Source organism: Enoplosus armatus, chromosome 18 (genome assembly GCF_043641665.1).
Source record: "Enoplosus armatus isolate fEnoArm2 chromosome 18, fEnoArm2.hap1, whole genome shotgun sequence".
Classification (NCBI taxonomy): domain Eukaryota; kingdom Metazoa; phylum Chordata; class Actinopteri; order Centrarchiformes; family Enoplosidae; genus Enoplosus; species Enoplosus armatus.
Window position 1 is genome coordinate 472,717 of NC_092197.1, and position 13,386 is coordinate 486,102.

Sequence of the window (13,386 nt, forward strand, 5' to 3'; positions counted from 1 at the left end):
GTTTTGCAAAGCAGCAGGAAACAGGAAACAGGAAGCAGGAAGTGCCTCCAAAGCTCGATGACATGTTGCATCTGGTTTGTTTCAAATGAAATTCTTCATGACATTAAATCCAGTGTTTGACACCGTCAGAAATATTTACATTCTGTCATTCCCTCTCTATAATGTGGTTTTCACTGTTAGTGGCGGAGTCTGCCATTCCTACAGGTCATTCAGATTGCTTTGCTACACACAAGGAATCCACAGGAAATGAGGCATGCAGTGAACATTATAACTTAGTCATATTTCGAATATTTATCATGATCCTTTTCAACCTCAGGTGACGACAAAACTCCAGGAAGTAACTGCTCCAGTTGTTCCAGCAAATAAACTTCCCGTTTCTGTCCAGATGAAACAAACCAGATAAAACGTGTTCATCGGAGCTTTAGAGCCAGGCTAGCTGTTTCCCCCTGTTTCCACTCTTTATGCTAAGCTAAGCTATGCCGCTTCTGCCTGTACAGACATGAGAGTGGCTTCCATCTGAACATGTGACTCTCAGAGAGGGAGAGGAGCTGTGAGGAAGAGGAGCTGTGAACACAGGGACGGCCCTTTAAAGGCCACTTGTTTCCGTCAGCATGTATTTACAGTTCAAACCTCAGGGGGTTAAAGAAACATCTGCCATTTTCATTTCAAGGTGACAAATGTATGGCAGTTTGAAAAAAAAGTGGCACATTTAGAACCATTTGAACTCAATATGGAGAAAATAAACAGCTTCAGGTGGTTGAAGAGCACAACAAGCACATGGTTTCTTCCACCATGGCGTCTAAAGGAACACAAAGGAAGTCAAATGACACCCTGTCAAATTAAAGCTGGAGTATGGAGGCAAATAAAACTGTTTTTAATCTAATACGCAGCTGAATGCCTGGAACTGAATCACTACTTAATACTTAATATAGACATTTAAAAACCACTGAATGTAAATGATTCAAGTATTTTCCTTTAAAGCGTCTGTCTGACTGAACAGGATGTGGTTTGACTTTGTATTTAGGAGGATTCACAAATTCAGAAAAGGAACTGAACACCGAAAGTCAACCTTGGACATCGAGGCAGCGGTCAATCGACAATCTATTGAGTTTGAACGGCAAGGCAGGTAACCCCAGAGGAGCTGCTCAGAGGCCAACAGACTGGTCAGACTGGTGTGTGAATAAATAATAAATAAAAACAATAAGGTAAACAATTGAGCAAAAGGATTTCTTTACTTTTTAAAATCCAACATGAACGTCTGTAAATTCAAACCACATCAGTTCACACAGATGGTTTTCAAAATAAAATACTTCAATGCTTTAAATTCAGGGACATTTTATTCTCACAACATGAAGTATTCAGTAGTGATTGAAGTGATTACAGCTTCTATGTGGTGAAAATCAGACCTTCTTACATGATTAGAATCTAAGTTTCTACCATGACATCCAGATAAATAAATGTACGACATTTAAGACCAAGAATAAAAAACATAAATAAACTCTACTTCATTAGTGATGTGACGAGTCGACATGCAGCTGCTGCAGACTCACATTCACGAGCATGCTCAGTTAGAGCGACTCCTGCCTGGGGGGGGGGGGGTCATTATCAGAGGGTTTATGGAGCTTTTGTAGCATTAATATCCTCAAAAAGGGCCTTCGCTCTCCTGCAGCACAGCTGGACAAACCTGATGCAAAGTGATTATGAAGATATCTCCAGGTGACTGCACTGATGCACGTCACCTGGTTTATTAATTACCATGCATCCTGGGAGATGAGGAAGCAGCCAGTGAGCTGGGACATGGAGGGTGTGTGGTGCATTCACTCCCTGCAGGTGGATGCAGGTGGATACAAGTGGATGCAGGTGGATGTGTAGACCGTGGCGTTCATGTGTTCCAGTTTGTGGCCCCCCTTCAGATTTCTTGTCCTCGTCAGACGTCGTCGAAAATTCGGCTCCGAGACGACGACATGGACAGATACCGTCCTCCTGCATGTCTGAAAGACCAAACAACAAATCACACAAGTGAAAGTGACGTGGTGACGCAGGCTCCTGCATCAGGTACAGGTGTGTCTGTGATCATCTTTACCTGCCAGCCTCTGCGTCCAGAGGGTCGTCTGTCAGAGAGTCAGCGTTGAAGTCTAAAGGTTCAGCGTCCTGCAGCAGCTCGATGCAGTCCCTCTCTGCCCGACTCCCAGAACGAGAATATTTAGCCTCTGTTCAACAGACAACAGCTGTCAGCAGGAATCAACCCTGTTACTAACAGTCGTCATCTGAGAGAGGAGACGGTGTGGACCTACGTCTGTTGTTGCTGGGGGTCACGGTGTCTGAGTAACTAGTCTCCTTCATTTCATGACTGCTCCTGTTCCTCGCAGTGTAGTCCTCCCTCTGGTTTCCATAGCGCTCCTTCCACTCCTGCAACACACGCACGCACGCACGGACAGACAACCATCAGTGATCACTGAGACACTGAAGGAAACTGAAAAACAGGAGGACTCTCAGGCAGGTTCTGCAGCGTCTTTCTCTCTGATGTCTGAGTGGATTTCTGGAGGTTTGTTCTGATGGACGTCAGAGAGGATGACCACCTCTGGATGTGGACGTCACACTGAATGATTCAACATGTGTTTCATGATCTGATGGAGTTATGACTCTGAGAAGGAGGGAGATTTTTGAATCTAATTCACCTCCTGCAGTATCTTTGCCTCCCCTGCAGCTCCCTGGCGCCCCCCTGAGGAGGCTTTAGTGTTTGTCCTGCTGAAATTCTATTTCGAGACGAGATCCTGTAAATATCAATAAACTGCATTTATGCTTCTCGTGGCAGTTTCTGTGAGTTTTTTCTTGTTAAGCAGAATATCTATAGTTTGGCTGAAGTTTTAAAGACCTCAGATAAAAACAAAACGTTTTTTTGTCAAAATAAAAGTAGAGTCTCCTGTAGCCTTGGAGGAGGTCTTTACTCACTCTCCGTCTGTTCTCTCCATCTTCAATCCTCTGCCGCTTCCTTTTCTCTGTAAAGAGAACATCGATTCTTGAATGCACATTTGCAGTTTGACCTGCAGCGTCTAACAGGCCACACGCTGTACTGCATCATGTGACTGTTATCAGAGTCTTACCCCGTCGGATCAGCTCCTTGCCCTCGTCGATCAGGTCAGAGGTCATTTCACTGTCACCCACAAACTGCTGGAAGCCCAGAAGGTTCAGGCAGCGAGTCCCCAAACTGAGGAAGGAGTTTATAACCAACACATGTTCAGATGCACTCACTGTCACTGTACTGACTCATTACAGATGTTCCTGCACGTTAAAAGTGTCTAATATTTTATTAACATTTGAAGCATTATTCCGCTATTGTTAGTTGTTATTGTTGCTGTGTATCATCTGTGTCATTCTAGTATTTATTTCGATATAATCAGCAGATTGTCAACAAAGTGTTTGTGGCTCTTCTGCTGAAACTAACTATAACTGACCATCTTCTGCTCACTAATCGTGAACATTCAGAGTGCTGCTTGTTGAAAATAGAGCTCTAAATGTATTCAGCAGAGCTGCCAGCTGTCACCTGTCTCACCTGAAGTAGGTGGCGATGCAGAGGATCACTATCAGCATGGGGTAGTAGATATAGAAGCCATTAGCAATAAAAGAGAGAACACGCATTGAGCCCATGATCTGAAAGACAAAAAGCAGTCAGACAGGTAGGAGCTTCACACCTGACACTGACCACAGACAGCTACATGTTACTGAAGGGACTTACAGAGGTGTAGGCCGTCTGTTCCTTCTGCTGGTGGGAGATGGCAGAGTCCATGTGGATCAGACCCAGGAAGTTCAGACACAGAGGAGGCGTTAAACGACAGAACAACCTGCAGGTTAAAGAGTCACAGTCTGCATCATATATATATATTTACTGGAAGTCTCTCTGGGCTCCCCCCTGAGCCAGATGACATGTTGTTGTTTCCTGACTTTCATATCCATTCGTTTTTATTGGGTTTTAAAACATTTACTTATCAGGACCGACCAGCACTCAAAAACACTAGTTGTCAGTTACAGTTGAGCTTCTCCAACTTCAGCAAACCATCTCCTCATCCATCCAGTTTACAGTCTTTCTTAAGGAGGAGGAGGAGGAGGAGGCCACAGCGTCAGCTCTTTGTGACGTCCTGCTCTTCAAAGGTGCTGTGAATAAAGTTACTTAGTAGTTTTCATTTTCTCCCTGTATGTATGTATCTATGTATGTATGTATGCATGTATGTATGTATATGTTTTGTTGAGTTTCATATTATACGTCAATTTCCTGAATGTATATCTGAGGTTACCGGAAACTAAAATAAAAAGGCAGAAGAAGCTACAGTCCTTAAAGAGTTCACTTACATGCCGCTGAACTGGAGGCTGTAAGCATCAGTCTGGTGATGGGAGGCCAGGTAGTAGTAGTTGAAAACCCGAATGCGGAACACAGTGGAGTAAACGCAGGTACACAGGAAGAAGATAGTGATGAAGCACGCCATCTGGTGGAGAAGTGTCATCAGAAACCAGTTAGATAAACTGGACGTCTCTCGCAGTCACATCACAGTGTTCTGAACAGTGTGTGATCAATCATTTTTAATATTACAAAAACGGAATCATAAAACGTTAACTCCTTTAGCTCTGTTTGTTTGGCCAGGTGAGAATGTGACATTTCAACTGCTTTCAGTGGTTTCACGTCAACTGAGAGTTTCTTTCATCTCTTAATCTTTAACTGAGAGTTCATCTGATGTTAATGCTAACACTTCAACTGACACTTCAAACCCTTTCAGGCCTCTGATCGTCACCCCGGAACAAAAAAGTTCTTCTTCAGCTCTTTAAAGTCCCTCAGTTTCCACCATTCATACACAATTTACTGCTTTCAGTGCTTAAACTTCATCTTCATCGTGTTTCTTGGTGCTGAAAGGAGTAGAAGATTCAGCCGAAGCACTTTCAATTCAACGGATACTTCAACTTCACTTCAACATCCCCGTTCAGCCTTGCAAACTCTGCCCTGAGAGTTCCTGGGCCATCAGAGAGAACTACCTCTTGTTTGGCACATGGATCTATCCTACAGTGACTACATTTAGTCCTCCCCCGGCTGTTCCTGAATTCATCAAAAGGTTCTACATTAATTATCACCAACCACTGTCTGTTGTGGTCTCTGGTCTGTCTGGAAACAGGACTTTGTGGCCACAGAAAGATCAGAAACAAGATGAGGGCAAAGCTTTGGGTGGGAGGTGAAACCGGCATGGGAAGAATTCCCTGTGGTTTTCAGCCCAGAATGCATCAGCTGAGACAACTGTACTGACTTTTCTGTACTAGGAGCTCTAGTGTACTTCCTCACAGGCTGTCTGCTTGTCTCACCTCGATGTACAGGTAGTTGTAGTCTCTTTCAGCCAGCTGGATGAACACAGCGAACAGAGAGAGGACGGGCCGGGTGCTGAAGAAGGTGCACTCAGACCAGACCACGGCCACGCTGAACAGAGTCAGGACCACCGACAGCAGCCGATAAAACCAGCGCTTCAGGAGACACTCCCAGTACCACTCTGTATACACACACACACACAGGACATGACTGCAAGGCTCAAAAGTACTGAAGCAGAGCTTTAGTACCCTGCAGGTATCAGATCCCATCACTGAAACTGGGCTTAGAGAAAAACAGCACATTCATTCAAAACACTTACGTCCATCTAATGCCTTAAAAAACACTTTTAGCTGTTTACTTACAGTGGTGGACAGTAACTAAGTACATTTACTTGAGTACAAATGTGGGGTACATACCACTACAAATATTGTGTTAAAAAACAGATAGGTAGTTAAAACTAGCTAACTGTATATTAAGTGGTTAAAACAATAGTACTAATACTTTTAAGTACATTTTGGTGAGAATACTTCTGTACTTTTACTTAAGCAGTTACTCCTTGTAATGGAGTATTTTTTACAAAAGTGCAGGATCATACAATATGTGATTCTACAGCTGCATTCAGGATGTCTAATAAAACGTAGTAATTCGTTTGTTTGTAACATTATTGTTTAGTTTTTAAAGTACAGTTTTTGTTTTCAGCGTATTTATTTCACTTAGTTTTGGTCTTGCTTTGGTGGGGCTCCTTTAACACTGCTTGTTGTGGGTTACATCTTATTCCATGGAGGGTTATGAGAACTCTTGACAGTAGAAGTAGAAAAGGTCCACTGGTACTAATGTTTGAAACGACAGAACAGTGATAGGCCCTGTACTCAAACCCACCTACAGTCGACGTGTACACGTATCTGCTGAACCAGCCGGCTGGCTCAGAGGACGGGAAGCTGTGGACAAACTGGTGGGTTGAACTGGTCTCGTTCTTGGCTACATCCTCCAGATGGATGGCCTGCTGCAGGAGGATCTGCCACTGGACACGAGTCCTGTTGTGTCTCTGAACCGCATAGATCACCTGGACACAGACACACGGTACATGGTCCACCATACACAACTGGAGTAAACAATGGGATGGACTTATACATCATTCATGAATAACAATGACAATTTTAACAGACTTCAATCTGGATTTAGATCTCATCCTGGCAAATAAAATGCCCCTCGGAGGGTTAAAGACAATCTGATGCTGGTGACCGCAGCCTTTTGTTGAAGATGAAGGTAGACATCTGAGATACTGCGCTACTCTGGTTCAAACCCTACCTCCACCACAGATCGCTCTCTGTTGGTTAGTCGTTGTTAGTTGTTGACTATTTTCGATTCATGGTTTAGTCTATAAAATGTCGAGAAATCCAAGTCCAAGGTAACGTCCTGAAAAGGTCCAAAACCCCAAAACAGTTAGGTCAGTTTACTCTCACCTGTTTATGAAGCTTCACCAGGCTCTTCTCACTGGGATAGGTGTTCTGTTTGTCATCAAAGTCCTCGTAGTCGTCCATGTTCCTGCCCATCTTCTCCTGGTAGTCCACCGGGCACTGAGGAGACAAGCCAGATCAATCTCTCTGATCTGTCATATGTGATCTATGAAGTTGTACTCCACTTACTTTTCTGAGAATTGTATCGATGTACTTCCTCAGTGGATGGTTATACTTGATGGATTCACTGACTTTTCTCACCTCCTGCAGCAAACCAGACTTCACAGTAAAAACACTGAATTAAGTAAAATTTCATACATTACAGTAACTTCCATTGCCTGACGCCCACCTCCATGACATCCTCCAGGTTCTCCTCTGCATCCGCCTTCTCCGTCATCAGTTTGGACGCCTTGAAGTACGTCTTGATGAGTAAGTGTCCGTGTCGTGAAGCGTTCCAGTAAGAACGAGGGATTTCCACCAAACCGTAACCGAGCAGCAGCACCAGCAGGAACAGGCCCCAGGTGTTAGCTGCCGTGATCCCGATGGTCTGAAGCTCGTACCTGAATCACACAGGGGGGGACAAAACCAAACTGCTGTCACACAGAGCGACGGCATTTTCCTTTTCCTACACCCTCTGTGGCAGGTATTAACTTGTTGTTATCCTGTAATTCAGCACACTAGCCGACGTGTGGCTAGTTCTTTGTAAAAAACGTTCCTTCGTCTCAGTCCACTCACCAGGACAGGTGCCACTCAGGATGAACAGCCACGTATATGAGCAGAGAGCCGAAGATGAGCAGGTAGGTCCCGTAATAAATAGCATTCTCTATCAGTGCTGTTTTAATTTTCCCAGTGATGGAGAATCCTCCAGAGCGGGCGTAGGACTGCATGAAGGGCAGCAGCAGCCTGAAAACACAAGTCACACCTTTCAAAACACCAGTTTTATACGGTGGTCAATTCAAATACAACAAAGCACACATGTTCATGGTTTGTGTGGCAGATTCATACGGACCAGGTGAGACACTGGGACGTCCAGTACACCACTCTCCAGAACACAGGCATGATGCCATCAGGGATGTAGCTCCACGGCTTGTAGCATGGCTTTGGTACACTACTATGCAGAAGAACGAGAAACGGGTGTGAGCAGTGATACACTACAAAGGTACAAAAATAAGACTGCCGTTATTAATAGAAGGAGGCTGATTCAGGGGGGCATCATAAAATACAATCAGACAAGGAACACGTTACTTTCCTGTCTGTTCCAGTAAAGAACACGAGACGAGATGTGCATTTACATTGATCTCTTTTTATCTGGTATGTATGCAGCTCATGCGGCTGGGGCCGTCATGTTCATCTGACAGCATTCAATTTAAAAACATGTGATGTGCACCCTTTCAGGACCTCCTCCCTGCAGACTGACGCATACTGAATAAATGAGTCCAATCAGCTCAGGAGGACGCAGCCTCTGCCAGGAGACACATGTTGAACACTAACCTTTTAGTGGGCGTGACAGATGTGTTTGCTGCCGTGTGATTGGATGGTAACGGGCTGACGGTGGGAACAGCAGCGTGCTCCTCATGGTCTATCTTGCACTGCTTGTAGATGGTCTGTAAGGAGAAGATAAAGACACACGTGGTTCAGGTTTTTGTCTCATGTATCTGAGGGACAGACTTGTGATGTCTCCATTCAGAACTGACCGTGCTGACATCCAGAGGCAAAATAAAGACGATGAGGAAACACAGATACCAGGCCAGCAGCGTGCCAAACAACACCATGCGCTGCTGCTTCCTGAAGTCTCCATATCGGTGCAGCAGGAACAGCGCCAGGAAAAACACCACCACGATCTCGATACCCAGAGCAGCCCCACTCATCCCGCTGCGCTCCTCTCAGCAGCCCCACAGAAACCTGCAAGAGACTGACATTCAACACATTTAAGGGTTTCACACCTGGTTCATTCGGTTCAGATCAAGTGAATAAAAGACACACTGACAGCTGACTCACTGATTGGACAGTTTTGGTGATGTCATCCTGCATCATCAGGACCCACATGGTGAAATCAATGCTTCTTATGTATCTCCAACATATCTGTGCTAAGCTAACAAGAGCTGCACAAATCATTAGCAGAGAAGCCCGCAAGATCAGCCTCATTTTCTTCAGTCTTTCAGTGTGACGCAGGATAGCAACATGACAGGCTGTCAACTTCACAAACTACACTGAACTACAAACTACCTGCGATGGAAACAGACAGCAGAACGACCAGCTTCTGTTCTCTGCTCTGACGCTGAATGTTAGTGACATAAACTAAACTACTGCTGAACCAGAGTGACAGAGCTGTGAGCAGCCAATCATCATCATAAAAACACCCACTGGTTTACACCATGTGACCTCAGGGCTGCGGGTTGACTCCATAGTTAACAATGTAGTAACAGCAACATGCCATAAAAACTATAAAACATTCAGCATTACTGCCTGTGAAACACCAGCTGACTGCAGTGATGATGATGATGATGCTGCTACGCTTCACCCAATTACTGCTGCTATACATAATACTGAGAAGCTTTATCTCTCAGAATCATTAAAGAGTTGGGACCCTCCAACAGAAGCATGCTGACCTGTAAACCATGAAAGGGTCTTTGTGTTATTCCAGGGGGGGATGGGGGCACTGGGTCCACAGGCAGCAGGACCACTCAAACCAGTAATCACTGTTAGGACACTTTCATTACATCTCAGTGAGGGACTGAGGTTACGTAGCAGCACAATGGTCGTGATTCGTTCAAAGAAACTCTGAATGATAACAAAACAGACCCGTTCTTAGAGCCACCTGAGACCCAAAGTGTCTGTGATCCGTGACGTAGAGAAGCTGCTCCCTGAGAGGAGTTCTCACAAATCTTTACTGAGTCTGAAGGCAGACCTGAGAGATGTGGATCAGACTTGAATATTTCATTATCATTGATGCAGATATGTGATCAGACCGTTAATATCAATGCTATTATTATATTAGTAGAAGCTACATAGACCCCATTGGATCCGATGGGAGATTAATTCATGCATATCTAATCTCAATGGGTTTCTACTCAAGCCATTTAGTACTTCAATTCCTGGGGTCTCCAGACGTGAGGTCAGCAGTTGGAGGTGATTTAATGACATCATGATGACATCACTATCATCGGGGATATTCTGTCAAACTTTGCAACCTCCCTCCCGACTGCAGTCCCGGTGCAGTGACCCTTTAAAGCAGCTTCATGTAGTCCAAAATCTTTCAGAAGGTATTAAAACCCGGATCACAGAGTTCCCTGTTGTTGTTGCTGTAACTTCTTGTACGTTAAGACATAAATCGGTGGTAGAGTTGTTGTAAAGCTTATGAAGGACTGTCTGTGTGTAGCTTCAATACCACATCCCATAATAAGTGAATTATTGATCATGTGCCGTGATGTGGGACCCAGCTAGTCAGAATAAGACGGATAGCAGATGTTAAACGTGACATGAAACAGCTGGACAGACTGTCTTCACGCGCAGCAGCCTTTCAGAGACATTCATCAACACATTAAAGGGTTAATAAAAGTCAAATGCAGTCACTGTGTGTTTCGGGTGAAGAGGACTCCACTGGCTCGCTGTTCAACGCCCAGATAACCAGGAACGTCAGCTAGCTAACGTTACGTTAACATGACAGCTAGCTAATGTTGGCTAAGTTAGCTAAATAACAGCAGAGCCGCGTCTTACCGTGATTTAGGAGTTGGTTTTTGCAGCTTCGAGAGGAAAGAAAGGCGCTCAGTAACGTTATTCCCCTCAGAAGACTGTGGGCTTCAACTCCGCTGTGTTTACCTCAATAAACCACCCGGTTCCTGGCTGCTGGTTAGCATCAGTCACATCCTGCTGAACCGGGAGGAGGTGACGGGAGAGGACAGTGACGTCAGAGACAGCACCCAGAGGCCCAGCGCGTGCGCAGTAGTATGAAAGCGCCAGACCAGCTTCTTCTTTCTACTTCTTTATTTGGTAGTTTAGACGTCACTGGGGGTGTTACTGCCCCCGCCGGACGAAACATCGACGACTACAGTCACTGTTAATATACAGAGGTGTAATGTAACAGTACACATTTGAGGTACTTGTACTTTGCTTGAGTATTTCCATTTTATGCAGCATTCTTCTCCTACTGCGCCACATGTCAGAGGTAATATTGTACTTTTTACTGCACTACAATCATCTGATAGCTTTAGTTACTTCCTGTCCTGTGAAAACCAAGTATCTCCAGATGTTTGTGATGAACTGAAGGAAGAATAAACTATTTAAAGCCTCCTTGGATCAGCTGGAGACAGGGCTTCTGTTCAGGGTTTTTCTGAGCTCATGAAAAGTTGACTTTTAGTCGCAACGCCACAAACATCAGAATCAGAAATACTTTATTGATCCCCGGGGGAAATTATACATGAGGTGATCTTATAGAATATGATGCATTGCTGTAGATTCCCTAAAGTGAATACACCTGAAGGTTTCTGGGAGTCTGCAGAGAAGAAAACTTCCTCTAACTTATCTTTTAACCATAAGATAAAATTAAATTAAAAGATTTTAGAGGCTGTTTTCCAAATATAGTGATAAAATTATACAGTTCTTTTATGATAGAAATATATAATTGTCCTCTTTATTATTCTTATTATTCCAAAAATAAAGATTTTCACTTAGTAATTCTGAGTGTCACAAAGTTCTGCTGTCTGTTTGGCCTCATAAGGTCAAACTTGATCCAACAGTTCTTAGTTTTAACACCACCCGTCTGGTCCATGTCAGCTATTTCAGAACGTACAGATGAGAGCTCAGCTGGACAAAACACGACAGAGTGTACAGCTGTGATCGACCTGCGATTAATGTTTCACTCCTGTTGCTGTCACATTCATCACAGACCAGCTTGGCTTCAGCCACACTGATGAGGACAGAGCCTATTTTCAGGTCAAACCTGGTGCAGTCAGGGACAGAGTCCTTATCGTGTAACTTATCATAAACCTGGTCTTTCCCCTCTTGAACTTCATCGTTCAGTAGGTTTATCCCTGAGCAAATAATTACATGATCAGCCACCAAAAACTCGGCAGGTTATTTCCTAACTTCGTTCCATATTACTTGTGAGGTCAACAGAGGCCAAAATAAGCCTTTTAGTCTCTGACTGACTGACATAACTTGATGTCATGCTGCACACTGATAATGTGTGCTGCTTGTCTTTCTGTCTGTGTAATATAATATAACTGTTTGCTTCCATTATGATGTGGTCAACACAGACAGAATTAGACCCAGTTTCCAACGTATTAACAACAACTTCAGCTCATTCATGGAGCTGAGAGCAGCTCTCAGGTCTGTTCACAGGCTTCAGTGAGTCAGAGGATACAGTTTAAAGTGCTGTGGATTATTTATACATGTGTGAGGACCAAAATACACGTCCGTCTTTTACCATCTGAGCCCTGAAGCTGGAGAGGCAGCTCCGATCTGGATCACATGTCCTTCGGGAGGGTGGCGGACTCCAACAGACCCAACAAACTGATCCGCAAGGCCAGTGACGTTGTGGGGGTGGAGCTGGACTCTCGGACGGTGGTGTCAGAGAGGAGGATGCTGTCCAAGCTGCGGGTCATCTTGGACAATGTCTCACATCCTCTCCATGACGTACTGGTCGGACACAAGAGCAGCTTCAGTGGGAGACTCATTCCTCCCAAATGTACAACAGAGCGACACAGGAAATCATTCCTGCCTGTGTCCATCAGACTGTTCAGCTCCTCCCTCTGAGCGTCAGACACTCAGAAGACAGACTGGAAATCTGGACCAATAAATAAAGTATTTCTGATTCTGATTAAATCCAGGTTCAAGACTCATAAACCCTCATCCTGAACCTACAGCCTTCTTCATGTGTCTGTCCTTAACATTTTAATTTCCTTCAAAAAGGTTTCTTTTAACTTAAATGATAATAATAAAGTGTTTATGCTGCTTTTCTTCTTTTCTTCCTCTTTTTTGTCTTCAATGCATCATGTGAAGCACTTTGAATTGTCTGAAATGTGTTACACAAATAAACCTGTCTACTTAAGTAAAAGTACAAATAACAATTAAAAAGATACTCCATTACTAGTAAAAGTCCTACTGAAGTAAAAGTACACAGTATGTGGTCTGCATTAAGAACACACTGTAGTGATGTCTTCCTCCTTTTTGGTTTCCCTCCTAAAAACAGCTGTCTGCGTTCAATAACTTCAAGTAGGTTTAAGTAGACGGTTCAACTGTCTGATGTGTTAGTTATCGACAGATAGGACAGAAAAAGTTACACTAATTATTGCTATTAATAACTATTATTTTCATTACCATATAATCTGCCAATCATTTTCTTCATTCATTGATTGATTAGATATGAAATGAGTTTCTCAGAGTTTATTGTGAAGATTCAGAGTCTAAACAGTTGTTTCTATATTTACCAGCATCACAGAGTTCTGACCGTCTCTGGAGGGGGAGGACGACCAGGATCAGTGTGCTGAGGACAGACCGTCCCTGTGGAGGGGGAGGACCAGGATCAGTGTGCTGAGGACAGACCGTCTCTGTGGAGGGGGAGGACGACCAGGATCAGTGTGCTGA

At 44.1% G+C, this 13,386-nt stretch overlaps 1 protein-coding gene across 1 annotated transcript; it reads right to left on the minus strand.

Moving 5' to 3' along the window:
- Nucleotides 1-1,324: 1,324 nt before the first annotated feature.
- lmbrd2b (LMBR1 domain containing 2b) lies at nucleotides 1,325-10,645 on the minus strand. The gene is made up of 18 exons (XM_070924777.1): nucleotides 10,519-10,645; nucleotides 8,496-8,713; nucleotides 8,293-8,405; nucleotides 7,811-7,912; nucleotides 7,537-7,704; nucleotides 7,151-7,361; nucleotides 6,991-7,065; nucleotides 6,808-6,921; nucleotides 6,224-6,407; nucleotides 5,344-5,525; nucleotides 4,348-4,481; nucleotides 3,737-3,842; nucleotides 3,554-3,651; nucleotides 3,105-3,208; nucleotides 2,953-2,999; nucleotides 2,295-2,409; nucleotides 2,084-2,210; nucleotides 1,325-1,991 (listed from the first exon to the last, which is right to left on the minus strand). Exons 2-18 carry the CDS (start codon nucleotides 8,667-8,669, stop codon nucleotides 1,928-1,930), a joined length of 2,118 nt encoding a protein of 705 aa, XP_070780878.1. The 5' UTR covers nucleotides 8,670-8,713; nucleotides 10,519-10,645; the 3' UTR covers nucleotides 1,325-1,927.
- Nucleotides 10,646-13,386: the final 2,741 nt, after the last annotated feature.

Bases quoted from the DNA above. Each gene is read 5' to 3' on its own strand.
- lmbrd2b (XM_070924777.1), bottom strand. From the start codon at position 8,669: ATGAGTGGGGCTGCTCTGGGTATCGAGATCGTGGTGGTGTTTTTCCTG. The intron at 7,705-7,810 runs GTCCGTATGAAT...TTGTGTTTTCAG, and splicing joins ACGTCCCAGTGTCTCACCTG to GCTGCTGCTGCCCTTCATGC. The intron at 5,526-6,223 runs GTGGGTTTGAGT...GTGTGTATACAG, and splicing joins CGTGTACACGTCGACTGTAG to AGTGGTACTGGGAGTGTCTC.